The 20,885-nt window shown below is 44.4% G+C and overlaps 1 protein-coding gene and 1 long non-coding RNA gene across 6 annotated transcripts in view; one reads left to right on the top strand and one right to left on the bottom strand.

Annotated features, from left to right (window-relative positions):
- Window positions 1-16,915, top strand: part of LOC124986658 (uncharacterized) — a 49,070-nt gene extending 32,155 nt beyond the window's left edge. The window contains exons 4-6 of the long non-coding RNA XR_007109051.1: window positions 12,887-12,978; window positions 15,081-15,283; window positions 15,953-16,915. This is a non-coding gene — a long non-coding RNA (uncharacterized LOC124986658). The remainder of the gene's footprint in view (window positions 1-12,886; window positions 12,979-15,080; window positions 15,284-15,952) is intronic.
- The window catches only part of Kcnip1 (potassium voltage-gated channel interacting protein 1), a 308,710-nt gene continuing 297,805 nt past the window's right edge, over window positions 9,981-20,885 (bottom strand). For all 5 annotated transcript variants that reach the window (XM_047555181.1, XM_047555183.1, XM_047555182.1 and 2 more), the window contains 3 exons: window positions 15,233-15,337; window positions 13,918-13,980; window positions 9,981-10,833 (listed from right to left, as the gene is read on the bottom strand). In XM_047555181.1, the coding sequence (XP_047411137.1) occupies window positions 10,786-10,833; window positions 13,918-13,980; window positions 15,233-15,337 (216 nt within the window). In that variant the 3' untranslated portion in view covers window positions 9,981-10,785. The remainder of the gene's footprint in view (window positions 10,834-13,917; window positions 13,981-15,232; window positions 15,338-20,885) is intronic.

The raw sequence follows: 20,885 nt of genomic DNA, 5'->3' as shown, positions 1-20,885 counted from the left end.
CTGCCTGAGGGCACACAGCAGCAGGGCTCCCGCTGGTCTGTCTGGCTCTCTGGGGAGCTGGTCCCTTCTCCTCCTGCTCTGTGTCTGAGAGTCCTTGTCTGTGGCGGAGAGCTTCTGGAGTCAGAAGCCTGGACTGGCAACTTGGTCAGGGAGGGCTGCTTCTTCCCCCAGGCATCCCAGGATTTTTCAATCAGAAGAAATGGACACTCTGGAAACAATGCCCCAAACCCAGCCTGTCTTCAAAACCACAGGAGCCTAGGTCTGCGTTCTGGGCGGGGCCCTGCCTGCACTGGGCAGCCTGCTAGGTGGACAGGAAGGAATCTGTATTGGGGGTTACAGATGTTGCCTGGCTAGCTACTGATCCCGACGGGTCTCTTCACCTCTCTGAGCTCCAGTTTCTTGGCCTATAAAGGGGAATCATAGGCTCACGGACTGTGGACTGGGAGTGATCCTGGCGGACGGGACCTGCTCCATTCATTTGCAGGTGGAGTGCAACAGCCAAAGTCCCCTTGTTTACAAATTACTGAGTTTCAAGACAGCGGTAGCAGGGCGGCCCTCGATAACGCGGATCCTGTGTGTCACGGGCCGCACGCCCTGCTGCCCGCTGGGCGCTGGGGTTGCGACGGGGGGGAGCGCGACCTGCTTGCCCCGCGCAGGATTCTTGCGTCGGGTTCGGCAGCGAAAGGTGCGCGCGGATCCCGACGCCATCGGCGGCGCGCCAGCCCCATCTAGTGGCGCGAGGGCGAACAGCACCCGCCGCTCACACCCGGGCGGACCTGGGGCGCCGGCAGGTCCCACCTGCAGCCTCGCTTCCCTCCTCCGTCCCGGCGGCCGGGGGCCACGTGCTCGGTAGGCCCTCCAGGGTCTCCGCTTGGCCCCTCCCCGTCGTCAGCCCTTGGCCCCTGGTTTGGTGAGTCCCGCTTCGCGGCCGCCCGTGCCCATCGCGGAGAGGCAGTGAGGCTTGGCGCCTCCCGCCCAGAGCGATTCCCGCCTGGGGTCTCTCCCTGCGCCCCCTGCAGCCCGGTCCGGCCCGCACCTCGGCCTCCACCGCGGCTCCTCTGGCTCCGCTGCCTCTCCACCGCGTTTCACCTGCTCTCCTTCCAGCCTTTGCAGACTCCACTCCCCACGCGGGTTCCCGCTTCATCTCCTCCCCGCCTTCCCCAGGTCCCCACTGACGGGAAGCCCCCAGGACCGCTGGACTCCTCCGGGGTGTCATCCCCTCTGTGGACAGCAGCACCCGGGGCGGCCACCCAGAAGACCCCTCTGCTGAGGTCGGAACGGGCTTTGGGGCTGGGCTCTGCTGGCCTGAAACCCTTCCTGCGCCTCTCAGTGTCCTTGTGGATAAAGTGGCAAGTTAAATGAAACGGGGATTTTTTTTTTTTGGGGGGGGGGGTACAGATTAGATGAAATAATTTATTTGAGGCATCAGGGTAGAGGGCGGCTCATTTTAAGCACCAAATAAATGTTGCCCTAGTTGTTATTACTAAGGCCCATATTTATGAATTACTAGCGGTGTGACCTTGGGCAAAGAATTTTCACCTCGTCAAGCTCTTTCTGTCTGGAAAATGGGAAGATTAGTTCTCTTCCTATGCCAGAAACTTGTGGTCCTAAATGAGCGGCCCTAGGTGAATGCAGGTGTGTCGAGATGACGCTCGCTCCAGACTGCGGCGCATCGGATAATCCCCCTTCCTGGTGATCCGGAATCTTCTAAATTTGGTACAGTCATTTTAAACTTCTCACCTGTGATTCTTTAACCAAGCATTAACTCCAGAAGGACCTAAATTAGTTTCAGGGCATCTTAATTTGAGTTTCCCAGAGAAACAGAACTAGTCAGATCCTTATAGGATGCATATATGTATATGGCTGTGTCTGCCTATCTGTTCTCTCTTTATCTGTTTAGAAAGATAGAGACTGATTTATTTTAGGAAATTAACTCGTGTTATTATGAGAACTAACCAGTCCAACTCTATCCAACCAGGATAGAGTTGACACAGCTTCCAAGGTCGTTTGAATGCAGAATTTTATCTTTCTCTTAAGGCCTTCAACTGATTAGACGAGGCTCATTCCCCTTATGGAGGGTAATCTGCTCAAAGTCTGCTGGTCTAAATGGTAATCTCATCCAAAAAAAAAAAAAAAACAACTTTCACAGCGATATGTGGACTGGTGTTCGACCCAAGATTGACTACGATGGCCTTACGAAATTAACACATAAAATTAACTACCACAAAAAAAATGGAAATTTTTATTTTGAAAAAGTCAAGGTTATCATTTTGTACTTTTATGGATCATACTATACAAGAAATCTTTGCCTAATCCAAAGTCATAAATATCCACTCCCCACATTTACTTCTAGAAATTTCATACTTTTGGGTTTTGCCTTTAAATCTGTGGTCTATTTGAGTTGATTTTTGTATGTGGTGTGAGACATGAGTCCAGGTCTTTTTTTTTTTTTTTTTAACATGAACATCTAATTGTTCTGGTGTTATTTCTATTTTGTCCATTTGTCTGTCTGTGTCGATACCTCCATCTGGATTATTGTAGATTTGTAACAACTCTTGATGTTAAGTAATGTTAGTTCTCCATCTTTGTTCTTTTCAGAATTGTTTTGGCTATCTCAGGTTATTTAATTTTCCTGTGAATTTTAGAATCAGATTGTCAATTCTAAAAATTAAAAGCCTGCTGGAATTTTGATTGTAATCGAGTCTGTAGCTGAATGGGGGAGAACTGACATCTTAACAAGACTGAATCTTCTGACCCATGAATGCTCTAAATTTCTCCATTTATTTAAATGTTTTAAATTTCCTTGAGCAATGTTTTCTAGTGTTCACTGTGTAGATCTTTATATCCTTTGTCAGACTTTTCTTGAGAATTTTCAACATTTTTAATGCTGTTGTGCAGGGTCTTGTTCTTCAAATTTCAATTTCTGATTGTTCATTTTAACACAAAGACATACAATTGATTTTTGTGGATTGACCTTGAACCCTGTGATCTTGCTGGACTCATTAGTTACTGTAGCACTTTTTTATGCAAGATTCGGTTGGATTTTTCTACATAGAAGATCATGTCATCTGAGAGTAGAGGCCCTTCCTACTCTGACGCCCCTCTTTCTTCTTCTTGCTTGAGTGTTTCAGCTGGACCCAGGACCATGTTCACAACAGAAGTGGCCAGAGTGGAACCCTTACACAGTCCCTTGTCTTGGAGGAAAACATTCTTCCGCTTGCAAGAATGATGTTAAGCTAGGATTTTGATAGATTCCCTCCAGCAAAGTATGGAAACTCTCTCACAGTCCTACTATATGGACAGTTCTTATCTTTAGAGAATTTTGGTTATTTTTTAAATGCCTTTTTCTGTATCTATTGAGGTGATTTATTGTGTTTCATCTTTATTCTGTTAATGTGCTGAAATACATAGGCTGTATAATATTGTTAAACCAACCTTGTATTCTTGGAACAAACCTCACTTAGTCATGGTCTCTTATCCTATTTTTAATATTGCTATGTTTGATTTGCTAAATATTTTTGCATCTATATTCAGCAGGGGTATTGATCTTCAATGATATATTTTCATGATTACCTTGTCTGATCTCATTGTCAGGAATACTGCCCTCATTGCAACAATTTGGCCAGTAGTTTTTTCTATTTCATGAGAGTTTGGGCAGGACTGGTGTTACCTGTCTTCAAATATTGGAAAGAATTCATGACTGCAGTCATGTGGACCTGGGGTTGTCATTTAATTTCTTAGGCCAAATCGTATTACTGTTCTGAAATTCTTAATTATAATGAAGTACACGTAACATTTATTAACCTTTTTTTTTGAGACGTGGTCTGGCCATGTTGCCCAGGCTGCCTCTAACTCCTGAGCTCTCGCCCAGTTCCCGCCTGAGCCTCCCAAGCAGCTGGGACTGTGGTGTGCACCCCTGCGCCCCACTCTGTTGTCCTAACTGATTCAAGGGTGCAGTTCAGTAGGGTTGAGTACAATCACAGTGTTGTGCAACCAATTTCCAGGACTCTTTTCATCTTAAAGAACTGGAACTCCATGCCCATAACACAATGGCCCATTCCTTCCGTGTGTACTGACCACATTTATGGTCAATGGATCTTCCACAAAGGTGCCAGGAACACAGGATGGTTTCTCGTCTTCCATAAATGGTGTTGGGAAAGCTGAATATCCTCATGCAGAATCATGAAGTTGAACCCTTATTTCACAACATATGCAAAAATCAATTCACAGTGCATTAAAGACTTCAGTATAAAACCTAAAGCTACGGAACCACCAGGAGAAAAACCTTCTTCCCTGGCCTGGGCAATATTTATTTTTTGGATCTAACCCAGAAGTGCCGTTAACAAAAATGAAAATAGATTACACATGGGATTGCACTAAACTGACAAGCCTTTGCACAGCACAGGAAATAATCAGCAGAGTGAAGAGATGACCCAGAGGCCTGCAGGGAATCTTTGCCTATTCACAGTAGCTGAGATATGGATTCCAACTCTGCGTCCATCCATAGATGATGGGTAAAGACAACATGGTGCCTGCACACACACACACACACACACACACACACACAGAGCAGTATTATTGAGCCTTAAAAAAGGATATTCTGTTATTTGTGACAACATGGATGAATATGCATATATATATATATATATATTTTGTGTGTGTGTGCGGTGCTGGGGATTGAACCCAGGGCCTTGTGCTTGCAAAATTCAAGCAAAGTTCAGCTCTACCAACTGAGCTATATCCCCAGCCCAACATGGGTGAATATGAAGAACATTATGTAAGTGAAGTAAGCCAGACACAAATAAAATTACTGCATGACTTACTTATATGAGGAGTCTAACCTCACAGGAGCAGAGAGCAGAGGTGGCTGCCAGGGTTGGGAGGTGGGAGATGGGGAGATGTTGGTCAAAGGGTAAAATGTTTCAGTTATGCAAGATGAAAAAGTCCAGGAGAGCTATGTCTAGCGTGGTCACAATGGTTAATAATACTGTGCTGTGTACCTGAAATTTGCCAAGAGTGTAGGTCTTACTGTTCCCACGCACATGGTGACCATGTGAGGTGATGGGTGTGCTAGGTAGCTTGACTGCGGTAACCATTTCACAACGTCTATGTGTATCAAACCACCACATTGAACACCTTAAACATTAAACATTGTCAGGTATACCTCACTAAAGATAGAAAAATAAAGTAATAAAATAAATTTAAAATATAAACAAAAAGAAAAACAAACAAAGCCCACAGCTCCCTGTTTTCCTTCTCCCCAGCCTGCGAGAACCACTGTCCTGTTTCTGTCTCTATGAACCTAACTACACTCAGAGCCCCATGTGTGTGGAATCACGCAGGATTTATCTTTTTGTGGCTGGCTTATTTCACTGGGCATAATGTCAACATTAGCACTGTCTTTATATCACTGTCTTTTTAATGAGCTGTGTTTTTTCAAGGTATTTGCCCATTTCATCTAAGTTGTCGAATTTCTTTCTATAAAGTAGTTCATAAGGCATCCTTATGATTCTTTTAAGGTGATGACTCATCTGAACTGTATTTTGAAGCCCCAACCTGAACACTTGACTACAACTGATTTTTACCTTTAAATCCTAGCTCACGAAGCCAGGCACGTGGAGCACTCTTAATCAATTCTAATCACCTGCACGTGTGACTATTGCTCAGTCACGGGCAGCCATCATATGGCATTACATTATGCATTAGCCTGCTGTATTCCAGTCATTTATTAGTGGGGAAAAATGGTAACTAAATTTACTGCAGAGTTTGTGAACGGGTAACCCCTGGGGCAAATCCAGTTCTTACACTGGTTTGTTTTGGCTTGTGTGGAGTCTTTTAAATATTGAACTAGTTGCCAGAATATGAAATGTGGGGGATTTTAAATATGAGTCCAGGTTTTCATTGTTCTTGAAAACGGTCAGGTCTAACAATGCCGGGCCCACATTCCAACAGTATGGCGGTGGTCTCCAGAGCTGAGACAGGGTTGCTCCTTCAGGCTGGGCATGTATCCTGTGCTTGCTCCTCACTTTTTGCATCTCCCTGGCTCCATGTACACATTGAACTTGGAAGTTCCTGGGTTAGTGATTACGAATAAAAGTCAGAAAGTTCTGCTGCAAAGTTTTGCTCTACCACTTCTAGTCATCTGATCACAACCATGTTATGTAATCTTCTGAGCCCTATTTCTTCATTAGTACATGAGAATAATAATAGAACCAAGCTCAGGGCAGTGAGTGTAGAATGGAGTAAATACCTATGAACTATTTAGTGCATAGTGAGTGCTTGATAAACAATATGTGATATTATTATAGCATGGCTGTAAAGTAGAGAGCAGTGGTATGTTGGATATGGCATTGAACTGGGCTTTTTGGACCAGCTCTGCTACTATGCAGCTGTGCAGCTGTGGGTTTTGTTGCCCCATCTGTCATATGAAGAGGTATGAGAGCATGTCAAGCTGTAAGTTACAGAAAGTTCAATTCAAACTACCTTAAATAATAAAAAAAAAAATGTACCAATATTTGTTTTAAGAAACAGTAGAGGTAAATGTAGCTTCAGATGAAGCTTGATCCAGCAGTTTGAGGATGCCATCAAGAAGTCCCTTTCTTTCTCTCTGCCTTGACTTTGGTGGTATACCATGTTCATCAATAGGTTGACTTCCCTGCAGGTTTCAGAATGATCATCTGCAGATCCCAGGGCTATGGGCTTCTTCATCCATACCCTGCAGAAAAGTGAGTAAATGTGTTGCATTGCTCTCCATAGAAGACAATGTTGGTGCTGTTAGAATTGACTTAGATTTTCAGGCTGTCCCTGAGCCAATCATGATGGCCAGGGGCATGCACTTTGCTCCTGTAGTTGGGAACATGGTCACCTCTCCAGCATATCATGGTTTTCAAATCTCCATTCGGAGGCATTGGCTGCCCCCAGGGTTTCCCCTTACCCTTGAGTTCTAAGCTCTGTTAGTCCCAGTCAGCCCTAGACTGGGACGCAGAGCTTACAAGGTCCTCCAGTGAAGTTGGGCCTTATTATTTTGATACTTATTTCAGCTTCTCTAAGAAACCCAGATGGCCATCATTGCACATGTCCTTGGTGTTATTCTCTTTGGAGGAAGAGGAACTTGGTTTGGACTTATGGACTTTTTTCTTTCATTTTTACTAGTAGCTTTCGTAGCAGCTGATTTTCAATACCTTTTGGTGTGTGCATATCATATCAAGCTAGTTTCAGGAATATGCAGAGAATGTCTTCATCTTCTCTAAGAAATAAAATTGGGCATGCATTTTGGAGCTTGGCAGGTTTTCAAACCTTTTTCCACAGTGTGGGTAAACACCCACCCACTCCATTTATGGGCATCAATTTTTTCATTTGAACAATAGGTACCTTGGATGTCTACCTACCTCACAGAGTTGTATTAGTCTGCTTTCCATTGCTATAACAAAACACTGGAGACTGGGTACTTTGTAGAGAAAAGAGGTTTATTAGCTCACAATTTTGCAGGCAGAAAGCTTGGGTGACCCCATTGGTCCAGTTTCTGGTGAGGATTTAATAGTAGATGAGGTAGGTGAGGATCTAATAGTAGTTTCACACGGTGAGATAGGAAGCTGGAGAGTGCGGAGGGACCAGGTTTGTTTTTTCATAACATTTTGTCTGGAGAACCAGCCAGGGTCCCATGAGAACTACATTAATTCCTTCTGTGGGCGGTGTCCCCAGTGACCGAGTTACCCTGCACTAAGCCCTCTTCAAGGTTCCACCGCCTCCTCACATGGCCACACTAGGCCAAGCTTCCAGCCCATGAATGGCTGGGGGTCACATTCATGCCACATCCAGACTGAAGCAAGACCCAAGGAAGGTCCACAGTGAACTTCCTGGCCTGAGGCAGTGCCAGCTCAGCTGTGTGCTCTTCAGAGACGCCAGGCTCACCCCTCGTCCCAAGCAGCGGCCCAGCCACCCAGGGCTCTCTGCCCTGTTGTGCAGGTATTCTCGTTAGGCCGCTTTATCTAAAGCCATTTTGTTTGCTGCTTCCTCCCTCTAGAACATAAGGATCGTGACAGCAGGACACATGGCCATCTCATGGGTTTAGCTTACGGCTGTGGGCAGGGGGCTTGCTCCCACGGGCAGGCTCAGGGACAGACTGGAGGAGCCCTGCGGTGCCCCCTGCTGAGAGGAGGGGGGCTGGGTCATGGGGCGAGGGCTGCTTCTTGCGGAGGATGATCACCTGGTCCTTCTGGCCTGCTCTGTCCACAGGCAGGGTGGGCGGCTGGCCATGGTGATGTCTGCAGAGGATTCAGGAGAGCAGGGTCCCTTAGAGGAAAGCAGGGGACGGGGCCAGCGCTGGGCTGCTGTGATGCTCCTGTCTCTAACCAGCAGGGACGACTCTTCCCCGCTTGGTCAATTACCCATCTAAGATGTCCTGAGGGTCCTTCCGCTCTGATTTCTGCCCAGATGTCCCCAGCTGATGACTTTGCTTGAGCATCGGGCTTATTTGGTTCCTGACCTGTGATCTGGCCAACACGGGAAGGGCAGCAGCCCTGCTCTACCCTGGAGCAGAGCTTCTCGGCCCTGGTGTGGACCAGCTCACCTGGAGAGCCGCAGCAGGCTGAGTCTCCCAGTCCATCTGGGGTGCTGGCTAGGCACTCGGCAGGTTCAAACGCTCCGCTCCCCAGGGATGACGCCCTGCAGCTGGGTGGGACACGAAGGCCTGGACCTTCTGCTGGCACCCCTCACACGTCTGAGAGGAGCAGAGGCAGGACACCGTCAAGGGCTCAGTTTCTGCTTGTTTATTTTTTAATCTCCTTTCCTTGATTTTTTTTTTTTTTTAATTTTTACAGGCTGCATTTTGAGTCATTGTACACAAGTGGGGCACATCATTTCGTTTCTCTGGTTGTGCACGATGTAGATTCACACCGTTCGTGTAATCACACACTTGCATAGGTCAGGAGGCTCATCTCAGTGCCCCATCCTTCACCCCCTCCTCCCTCTCATTCCCCTCTGCACGCTGCCTTATTAGCCCTTTTGTGAGCAGATAGACTCCAGGCTTCCTCAGTAGTTCCCAGCATGTCCAGCAGGAGAGAGGACTGAGCCCCGACTCCCAGCACCATCTTGAGACTCATGCTGCTGGAACTGGCCCAGGTCTCCAGCCCACCCTGAAGCCAGTCACTGTGGCCCTGGGATGGCTCAGACCACGTGTTCCAGGCCCAGAGCTGCGTGTGGCCAGTCCCACGTCTCAGCCCTGTATGCACATTGCAACCCCTTGGGCAGCTTCTAGAGGATTCTGTTGCCCAGGCCTCATGGTCAGAGATTCTAATCTGGGGTGGGGCACAGACATGGCATCTTTCAGAATTCCCAGGTGACTCTGATAGGTCATCGGGACAGAGAAGCGCTGGCCTGGACTTCGCCCACGGATGGGCTCAGAGCACACAGGGAGGGGTTGTGGGTGTAGGCTCTCGGGTTGGGTCTAGGTGGTGTCGGCCAGGGACCAGTCACTTGTCCAGCAGCCCTAGGGGACCACGTGGCTGTACCCAGGAAGCCAAAACAGAAGAACAGGGCTGAAGCCCCCACCGCTTCCAGCTGTGGAAGGCAGCAACCAGTGGCCATCAGATTGGGAGTGTTTCGTGCACACAGAAGACGTGGTGGCCTGCTCCTGGAGATCCAGGCCACCTGAGACATCCCCTTTCCCTGTGGCAGTTTCCTCATCTATTACATGGGTTCAAAGAACCCCCAGGCCTGTCAGAATGGACTTCAGACGAATGAGATTTGTGGGAAGTACTCCCAGTTTCTTGGGGTGAAGGAGAGTCCCCTTGGAGTGTGGGAAGAGTAATTTCCATGCCATTTTATCAGCTGTGCTACCTGAGGCAAGACCCCTTACCTGACATCTGTGTCTGGCACAAGGAAAAGCTAATAGATAACTGGATGCTGGGTAAATGGACGCACCTTCCCGGGTCACAGCTTACCTCTCCTGTCCAATGGAGTCATGAAAGAAATGATTGAGAGCGTAAGAAATAGTTCTGTTTATTGATTAGAACATGGTATAAAATTACAGCGATCTGCAGGCATTCTGGGCTTTTCTGGGCGGGACATGCAGTGCTGGGTGTGAGCAGGGGTGGAGAGGAGGTGTACACCACTGGGCAGCGGCCCCCTCCTGGGCCGTGAGGGGACTTGCGTGACTAGCACAGATGCTTGCGTGGGAGAATTATTGGTCCTTGCCTCTGGAGCTGAATGCCGTGGGTAGTTGGTCATGAGATGATGCCATGCTTTGTGATTCCATCTTGTTCTATGTGAGTTAGGGGCTGCCTCTCCCCTCTAGACGTGGTCGATTCTAACTGTTCAGTACAACACCCACTCTTCCCACAAAGGAAGAGGAACAGGCACATTGGTTTGGGAGGCCACCAGAGGATGGTGAGCATTTCTCTCAGGTCCTCTGGCTTCCAGACTCATGGAGGTCTGCTTGACCTGGAGGCAGTGGGCTGGGGCGTGTAAGCAGAAGACTGTGCACTACTTTTAAGCTCAGGCAGAGGGACCTTCCGTGGGGCAGCAGTGTGAAGAGACGGGCATGCTTCCAAAACAAACGCAAATTTCATCTTGTCTCTCTCAAGAGGAGGGAGGAGGAAGAGCTGGCGGTCAGACCGAGCCACTGATGCTGGGCTTCATAGAAAGTCTTCGGCAGGGATTCTTCCAAAGTGTAAAAGGTGTTTCTGTCCAAGAGTTGGTGTGTAAAATCAGAACAAGGGCAGATCAGGGTGCTAAGGTGGCTGTTTAGTACAATGTCTCTGAGAGCCGATGGCTGAGTGTCCCCTGCTACATGACATTTTGGAATAGCTGGAGAGACCTCATGATGTTGTCATCCTGGGAAGGAAGGAGGGGAAGAGAGGTGGTTAGAAGTCTCTGAGGCGCCTCTCTAAGTAGCTGGCTAACTCTGGCGAGCAGCTCTCAAGCTGGGTTTCCTGTGCAGAAGGAACCCTGGGAGGACTGGAGAAGGACCGAGAAAGCGTTCTAGAATGTGATTAATCAAGGCAAAAGCACCTCCTCTAGCCTAAGGAGGAGTTCAGGAAAAAACCATTATCCAATTAAACAATGTTTTGTTTGTTTTTCTTTTTCCTCTAAGAACCAACTGCATTGCATCAAATGCTTATTCTATATCTATGGAGATGATCACATTTTTTTCTTTTTTATTCTATTGACCGATTCTTGAATGTTAAACCAGCCTTGCAAGTTTCTATATGAGAGTTATAATAGCCTCATAAATCAGGTTGCAAAAAGTCCCCTTTTTCTCTCTTCCCTAAGTTTTTACAAGATTAGCATCATTTGGGGCTGCTGTTGTGGCTCAGTGTAGAGCTTGCCTAGCACGTGCGAGGCATCGGGTTCCATCCTCAGCACCACATAAAAATAAATAAATAAAATAAAGGCATCGTGTCCATCTACAACTAAAAAAATTTTAAAAATAAAATTGAAAAAAAGATAAGCATCATTTCTTCCTTATGTGTTTTGGCTGAATGCCAGTAAGGCTATCTGAGTCTGCCATTTTCCCTGGGGGAAAGTTTTAAATTATGATTCAATGTCTTTTTAAAAAAATTTTTTTTTAGTTGTCAATGTACCTTACTTAATTAGTTAATTTATATGTGGTGCTGAGAATCAGTCCCAGTGCCTCACACATGCTAGGCAAGCGCTTTACCACTGAGCCACAACCCAGCCCTCCATATCTTTAATAGGTATAGAACTTTTAGATTTTCTATTTCTTTTTGAGTAAGTTGAGTTTTGTAAGGAGTTTATACGTCTCATTTAAATTGACAAACTTATGGATGATGAACTATTATCTCTATAATGTCTATGAAGCCTGTAGTGATGTTTTTGTTTTCATTCCTGATATTGAAAATCTGAGTTTTCTCTCTTTTTAATCAGTCTCAGCATTTGTCAATTTTTTTTTTTTCAAGGAGAGAACTCCTGGCTTTATAGGTTTGTTACTAAATATCTCTATTTTACATTTTTCTATCATATATTCTATAAGGTATAAGTATTGAATGCAGAAAGTTCTCAAATGTTTGCCTAGTAAGCAATACACTGCTAAATCTATGCATCAGAGAAAATATTCTGAATGAAAATGTGCCGAAAACATGACATATCCAAGTTTGTGGCATCTAAAGCATTACTCAACCAAAGCAATATCCAGAAGGAAATTTACCCCTAATATAAGTATTAGAAAAGAATGATGGCAAACCAAGGATCTAAACTTCCATCTCAAAAAGCTGGGGAAAAACCCTAGAAAATTGAAAATAAGAAAGGAGAAGGAATAAATTAGATCACAAATTAAGGAAATAGAAAGCAGTCCTACAATAGAGGAAAATCAACAAAGAACAAAGAAGTCTTTGTAAGTTGCTGTGTTGCAGCTAATCATATGGGACTTGGAGTCAGGCAGCCTGGATTCAAATCCTGCAACTGTCACTCACTAGCTGTGTGACCTCCGACAAGTGGCTTAATCTCCCAGGGCCTCAGTTTCTTCATGTAAACAATTGGGGAGAGAAATAACTACCTACTGTGTGGTTGGCACAGAAGAAGTGAGTTCCTTAATGGACAGCCGGGGCAACTGTCGCTGAGGAAAGAAAAGGACTTAAAACTTCTCTTACCTGGTAGGCAAAGCCCAGGAAGCACGCTTCAGTGGGGCGTGGGGTTTACATTAGGACGAATGGAATTTAAATCCCATCTCTAGCACTTACTGTGGTTTTGGCACATTTCTTAATCTTGGAAGGCCTCCGTGTTCTCTTCTTGAAAATGTATATGATCAATAGTGCTTTTCCATCAGTTCATCACGGTTAAATGTTAAGATATTTCTGACCCTGCTGGTAAGTAGCTGCTGGCCTGGGCCTCCTCTCTGACCCTAGGCTCTTTCCTTCTGGCTTCCCAGTAACTTTTCCAGGACCCCTGAACTACCTGAAGATCCATCAGCTAATGGGTTAATGCTAAACTTTGCCGGGATCCTCTAGCGTGCTGATCAAGGTATGTTACAAGGGGTCAAAGTTCAGCCTGTTCTAGTTGTTAAGTGTTTTGAATGTCACCCTGCATGCAGGACATTCATATGGGCTATTGTGAAGTTCATGTAATGCACCTGGAATGTGGCAGGTGCTCAGTGTGTGTCAATAACCCCTCTGCTTCCTCGCAGCTCAGCTCTTGGGTGGAGCTCATAGTCAACTGGGTACCTTCCTGAAATACAGTAGAGGTGTAAGTGTATTTCTCTAAAGAAGATGAATAAATTATTTCCAGTTCAGTCTCTGGAGGAGGCTCTGGGGTCAGTCTATTCATTAGACTTGGTCAAAGTTTGGTCCAAGGCCCAGCAGCACCTGGGTCAGCTGGGAGAGTGTGCCCTCTCCGGCCTGCCCCAAATCTGTGGAGGTAGAGTCTGCACTTTAGCAAAATGGTCAAGGAGATTGGTGTGCACACTACAGTTCTGGACACACTGGTCCAGGATATTTGTATGACAGTTTCTAGACCCCACCCCAGATCTGGAGTCTCTGGGATCAAGGCCTGGACACACACATGCTCACAGCCAGTGCTGGCAGTTTTAATGCACACTGAGGTTTGAGAATCACAGTGGAGTTTTTCCCTTGTAGTCTGGGGAGCAGGCCATGACGTCAGAGGTAGGTTGAGAAATGATAGTGGTGTCCCCTTGGGAAGTCTGATTTTGCAGAGGCCCCCTCTGGGTTTCCACACCCCCAACCCTGTGCTTGGGCTGTCTGCTCAGTCTTGCTCTTAGCCAAACCTGCCACAGACCAGGCTGGGGAGTGCAGGTCATTGTATTTCTGAGTTGCTGTTGGTTTGTGGCCGTTGTTGGCTCTCAGTGGACGTATGTGCAGGCTACTCATTCCCTTCTGCAGGTTCCCCCTGCCCAGGTCTCCTTTCCCAGATTTAGGGATATTGTGGCCTGAGGTCTCTCCTTACCTCCTGACAGGATTCAAGAAACTCGTCTAAAGTCACAATGCCATCTTTATTTTTGTCCATTTTCTGAAAGACATGACAGGGAACACATTAAAGAACCTGATAATCTGCATTCCAAAGCTCACCTTTTTGTTAGCCAGCTTTGTTAACCCTGAGGATTAAGGTTTCTCACTAGCCAGGCAACTCCATTTGGGCCCTGGTTACAGCACTTTGACTCTGGCAAATTTCTTAAAATCAAAAGACTGGTTCCAGATATTGACCACTTCATTGCTGGATTTTTCTGCTGACAAGGATGTCAGCAGAAAATATGTTGTATTAGTCTGTTTCCTGTTGCTATTACAAAATACCTGAGGTTGGTACTTCAGAAGGAAAGGGGCTTATTTAGCTCACAGTTCTGGAGGTTCAAGAGCATGGCACTGCTTCGGGTTGGCTCTAGTGAGGGTGTTGTGAAGGAGGCATTGCAATGGTGGGAGCCAGTGTGGAAGAGATTACATGGTGAGAGAGGAAGCCAGACTGTGGGGAGGCAGTCTTGCTGTTATTATAGCAACTGGCTCTCTGAGAACTACAGCTTTCATCCTCTGGGGCAATGTCCAGTGGTCTGTGACCTTCCCCTAGGCTCGCCTCTTACAGGTTCCACCACCTCTAACCTCCACCCTGAGGACCAAGCCTCTGATGTGAGCCCTTGGTGGCAATTCAGACCACCTCCAACCATGGTGCAGGTCCTCCCTGCACTTGCCACTAGCCTGTCCACCTGGCAGGAGACACCGATACAGGAGGTTCCAGGTCCCTCTCTCTGCTGCTGTGGGAGCTTCTGCTTTCCCATCTGCAAGGTGGACTAGCGTGAGCTCTGACGTTCTTGGTTACACCACTGCAAGATGAATTTTTTACTAAAAAAGGCCACTATAACAGCACCACTCTCCTACTCAAGGGTCAGCAGTAGCCACCTGACCTTTACCAGAGCAAGGCACTTCCATTTAAAGATGGCACAGTCTGGCCTTACCCTAGTTCTAATTTCCCCCTACCCCTCAGACCAAGTGCTCAGCACCCACACACATGATCAGAGAGCTCTCTGCTCACTCAGACACTCCGAGGGTTTTACAGAGCCTCTCAACTGTTCTGTTCCAATTTGAGTTACTCATAATAATCGGCCCTGTTCTCTTCTGCAGCCTACGCTTTGCAGGAGCATGGACTCCTCGGGGCCAGCACGTCCGAGAGTTCCTTCCTGTTCCTGGCAGGGCCACACACAGGGCTGGACACAGGCTACGCTCTTGGATACTGTGGTGACTGACCTTAGTGAGCTCGGGGCGCGGGCACTCACCTGGAAGAAGACGTCCACATGCTGCCTCGGCGTGTCCTCTTTGAGCACAGGGTAGGTGTACTTCCCCATCATGTCGTAGATGGCTTTGACAATGTCCATCATCTCCTGGAGAGGGGACACAGAAGCACAGAGTGTGGGGACCCTGAGGTCAGGCTCTTCTGAGGTGACAGGGTTTGGGGTTCCTAGTTCCCCTTGCCAATGACAGTGGTTGACTAACAGGATACTTTTCACTAGATAAGAGGTAGTCAAAAGCTAACGGAGGGCTGTCACCCAGCAGCCCCCTCCTAGAGAGGAGACAGGACACTCTCCCTGATTGCAGAAGCTCTTGGGTGTTGTCCTCAGTTGTGGGGTGACATGTGGGAGTCCCTGTGCACCGGCTGGGGAAGATGAAATATTCTGAATTTTAAAGATGCTCATGTTCTGGTTTAGAGATTTTAATATCCTCACAGGTTCTGTTGCTGTTTTAAATTAAGAAAAAAGGAACCAACAGTCAGGATTATTGATAGGGCCCTTGAGTTTTCCCTAAAAATCTATTATTAATGATTTTAGATTTACAGAAAAGTTTTAAAAATAATACAGAGTTCATGTATAGCTTTTACCCAGCTTCCCTTAACATAATGACTTGCACAATCAGGAAAATATTCAAAACTAGAAAGTTAACATGCTATAGTGCTATGACCTAAACCATGGAACTTATTCAAATGACCTTGGTTCCCCCAGGTCTTCTTTCTCTTTGGGGATCCCACATCGTGTCTGGTTGAGTGACCCAAGTCTCCTCAGGACTGGACACTTCAAAGCACTGGTCAATAAGTCTGCAGAATGTCCTCTGGTTTGGAACCTGGTTTTCTTACGATCAGACTGAGGCCATGCCTTTTGGGCAAAAACATCCCAGAATCTATGCTAAACATCGTGGGGCCTCATCACTGGTGATGTTGACTTTGGTCGCTTGATTAAAGTGGTGGCTCTCAAATTTTGCCACTGGTTTTAGTGTCTGTCAGTGGATTTTGCCCACAAAAATTATTGTGGTGTTTGCCTAGTCTGATTTTGTATTTCCTTTACTCCTTCTGTGTTAATTAATTAAATGGAATTCTCTCCAATTTATGTACACATTCAGTTTTTTATTTGTATCAGTGTGGACTGATGGATATTTACTATATTTTGTTGGTGATTACCCAACATCATCACTCTTTATTTTGCTGCTTAAATTGCTTTTGCTCAGCTATTGGAATTCCTTCAGTGACTCCTGTAGCCTTTCAACATGTCCCTTCTGGGATCCAAGATTGTCTAGTATTTTCTCTGTCTTAGTCCTAGGACCAACCACTTCTCCAAGGACACTGGTTCCTTTCATTGGAGAGTGGTGTTTAGACACCACAGTCTGTGTCCTAGAGGTGCTCATTGCTACTGGGTGCCATTGCCCCAAGGCCCCTCAAAAGGTAGAATTAGGAAATAAATGTTTGTATCCATGAATTATTTTAAAATATGTATGTTATAAGCCCTTCATACCTACATGGCCATTGGGTCCTTCCTTGTTTGAGTATGTTTTATTAAAGAGAGGACATAAAGAACAATTTCATTGCTCTCAGGATTTGCATTGCCTGTAACTTTGATAAGAATTTCTCCAAAACCTGATAGGGGAGGAGCAGCTGTCCTTTCCAGGAAACTATTTATTCACACTTTCTTTTTCTTTTAAGGGCGACTTTATTAACCCTGCCACCCAGAGTCATATGATGAGCATTAATGGGCACAATATTGGCTAGTTCTCAAATTAGAAAAAGGGAGCAGAGTTGGTGAGATCATGCAGTGATGTGATGTGATGATGGTGGAACCAAGGCTGAAGACCAGATGACTTGAATCCAGCTAAAGGGTGTTTCCTTTATGTACTTTTCAAAGTAGTATGTGAATATTTTAGAGGATTATGTATTTAAGCATGTATACAGGCGTCTAATTATTCATAAAATTGAGAGAATATCATGCATCCTACTTTCTAAAATGGGTTTAAAATGTAATGCAGCATACAAAATTTCCTATCAACTTTGCAGCTTGAGAGATAAATAGCATTTCATTGCTGTTGTAATAGACTTCACTTTCTTAGTGAGATTTTTAACATAGGCATTGACGATTTTTACTTCATTTCCCAGGAACTTTGTTCAACTATTTTACTCATTGTGTTTATCTATATCTAATTGGATTGTGAGAACTCTTTATATACTTTGGAAATTTGTTAATTTATTTAGAAGATATTTTAAAGAGTCTACTATATGCTCAATACTGCATCAAAGAAGTGTAATGGTAAGCAAGATACATATCCTTGCTTTTGTTATGATGATGAGCAAGAAATGTCAGCCCTTTCCATGATTATAAGTTGCAAATATTTTAGCTGGTTTGTCATTTGCCTTTCAACTTCATTTATGGTATTTTTTGGTGTACAGAATTAAAAATTTTCAGAATGAAACTATTAATAGTTTTATTACTTCTAAATTTGATTTTACTCATTTTTCATTCTAAGGTCAGATGTTTGTATATGACTTCTAGTCCTTTGAGAGTTAAAAATCAACTGTATATATCTATGATAGTTTGGATGTATAAGTGGAAATGTCTATTGTTAAAATAGCTAGCAGTTTTAATCGTTTAATTAATTAGTCATCATTTTATTCTCTAATCAAGTGCTCCCTTTATAATAAACCCAGCTCTCGTTTGGACCTGGGTGTTCTGTTCTCTCCACTGACCTGCCTCCTCTCCTGCCATGGTCTTAACACTTCAGCATAATGGTAGGTGTAATTATCTGGTAGGGTCAGTGCCACCACTTGTTGAAAATTTTCTTTGCTACTCTCATCTGATTATTCTTCCAATGTGACTTTATAACAATTGTGCAAATTTTCCTCCCCAAAGAGCACTTTCATTTTGATTAGAAATAAAATAAATTTAGTTAGAGAATAATTGCTATCTTTACAATATTGTTTTCTTTATAACATACTCACCTTCAGAAAAGGAGTGTCTCTCTACTTACTCAGGTCTTCCTTTTTGTATTTGCCAAAATAAACTTTCATTATCTAAATTATGGATATTGAAAAATACCCATGTGCTTTAAATTTTACCATTGTATTTAGAATACATGTGTTACAGTTTTCTAAATAGTTGTAACTGACCAACCAAGTTCTTTTTGTTCTTTTTAAAATTATAACTTTCAGTTCTATTAGTTTAAGTTGATTTTCTTGTCTTTTTTTCCAGGTAGAACATAGTATCATTAACAAAGGATATTGCAACCTCCCATATTTATGTCTCATTTCCTTTCCTGTCCTACTCCACCTGAAGAACTTTCAGAGAATGTTCAGTAATGGTGTGGGTGAACTGTGTGCGTCCTGGTCTCGTTCTTACTATAGGGAATCTCTGTAGTCTCACCATAAAATATGAAACTGGGTATCAGACTATGGTATTTATGCTGAAGAAGTATTTTACTTCTAGTGTATTAGAAGTTCTTAAAAATTATCAGGAATGGATGGTAAATTTTATTGAATGTGATTTTAACATTGTATCATTTAAACTTCTGATACATAGATATGGTGAATTAGTTAATAGGCCTTCTCTGCTATTGAATTATTCCTGCAATAAACCTCATTCTAGTCATGTGCATTTCTGTAGAGTACGAGCATTCATTTCATAGCATTTCATTTATAATTTGTGACCTATACTTTGAGTGAGATTGGACTCTTGTTTTCTTCTGTGCTTCGATGCGACTTTCTTTTTCATTCAACACATTTTTTTGAGTACTTTCTATGTGGTAGGCACTTCTACCTTACAATGTACTTTTTAAAAATAAATCAAACTTATTGGAGTATAATTTTCTTACAACAAATTCATCCACATAAAGTGTACTCATAGATGCATTTTGACAAATGTATATATACATGTCACCCAAGGTATGGAATATTTTCATGTCCCTTTGCAGTATCTATAAACCTCTGACACCAGGCAACCACTGGTGAAATTTATGTCACTATAGATTCACTTGCATTTTCTAGAATTGCATATAAATGGAATCATACCATATAATTGAAATGTCTTCATTCACTGGAGGTGATTTTCATGAGATTCAAGCACACCGATGCTGGTGATAGTAATTTGTTTCCTCTCATTGCTGGGTAGTAACCCATTGGATGGATATACCACAATGTGTTTATCCTTGTGTAGTTAGCAGACATTATTTGAATTGTTTGCTGTTTTGGGGCTACTATGAATAAAACTGCTATGAACATCTCTGTAGATGTGTATATGGAATTACATATTTTTATTTATTTTGAGTCAATTCCTGGAGGTGGGATTTCTGGATCATATATTAATTGCATGTTGAACTTTATCAAAGGTGCTGAAACATTTTCTAGAGTCTTTGTGTCATCTTATATTCCACCAACCTGGATGAGTTTCTATTGTTCCACATCCTTCCAGCACTTGGAATTATCAGCCTTTTGCATTGTGGCCACTCTAGTGGGTGTATAATTGTATTTTGTTACAGTTATAATTTGCATTTTTAAGACCAGAGATATAGAGCAATTTTCATGGGCTTATTGGCTCTTCACTTATCTTCCTTTCTGAAGTATCTGTTTAGCTCTTTTACCTACTTTTAATTGAGTTACCGTCTTACTAAATTATAAACATTTCTTTTATATTTTAGATATCAATATTTTCCAGGTATGTAATTTACAAGCATTTTCTCCAAGTCTTTGGCTTGCATTTCCATTGCCCCCTTACTTTTTTAGTGCCAAGGACCCATCCCTGTGCTTCCAGCATGCTAGGTAAACCCTCTACGCCTGAGCTACACCCCAGCCCTGCAACCCCACACTCCTAAAGGAGTCTTCCAAGGAATGCATGGAGCTGTCTTGCCTCAGAGCCTCTCTAGTGGCTGCTCCTTTTGCCAGTAACACTTTTCCTGGCTTTTGCATGTCTGGCCCCAGTGTGGCGACACCTTGTTAGAAGTCTTTGCTGATCATCCCTGCCAAAACATCTACCTACCTATCCATCTACATTTGCCTGTTTACCGTCCCTCCTCTATACTGCTCCTTGAGAGCAACCTGGGTCTGATGGTTCACCTTTCTCTCCAGCACCTAAAACACCTCGTAAGCCCTCAAACAGGTGTTGAGCCAGCTTGGGACAGAACGAATAAGGAAGGAAGTTGAGGAAACCTCTGAGCTTCAGTATTCTCTCTGTAGGAGGAGAACCTGGCAGGGCTGAGGTGAAGGTCAGAGAGGCTGTCCAACCTTGGGCACACAGGAGCTCAGCTCAGCAAATGAATGTCTAGGATGCTCAATTCAAGTGACAACACAGTGGGGTTTGACTGCGAGCATCTCACCAGCTGAGGCTTTAAGTGTCAATCAATAATTCCAGATTGATTGAGATGATTTCTTTAAAGACAGCTACACTTCCTTCTTCTGTTCTCTGGCTTTATTTGGGCAGAACAGGATGTGCTGCTGTGATCCCAGGTAGTCTCCTCTTCTTTAGAACCTCATTTTTCTTCTAAGGACTGCCTGTCATTCTACCATTTCCATTTTGGACTTTAACTTGTGGCTGCTAACTTGCTAAAATGCAGTCCCCTAGGGAGAGAGCCCTTCACTCAAAACAAATTGTGTACAGGGTGTGGGCAGTGTGCACTGAATCTGTG

Source organism: Sciurus carolinensis, chromosome 6 (assembly GCF_902686445.1).
Source record: "Sciurus carolinensis chromosome 6, mSciCar1.2, whole genome shotgun sequence".
NCBI classification, from domain to species: Eukaryota; Metazoa; Chordata; class Mammalia; order Rodentia; family Sciuridae; genus Sciurus; species Sciurus carolinensis.
This window is presented reverse-complemented; position numbering and strand designations above follow the sequence as displayed.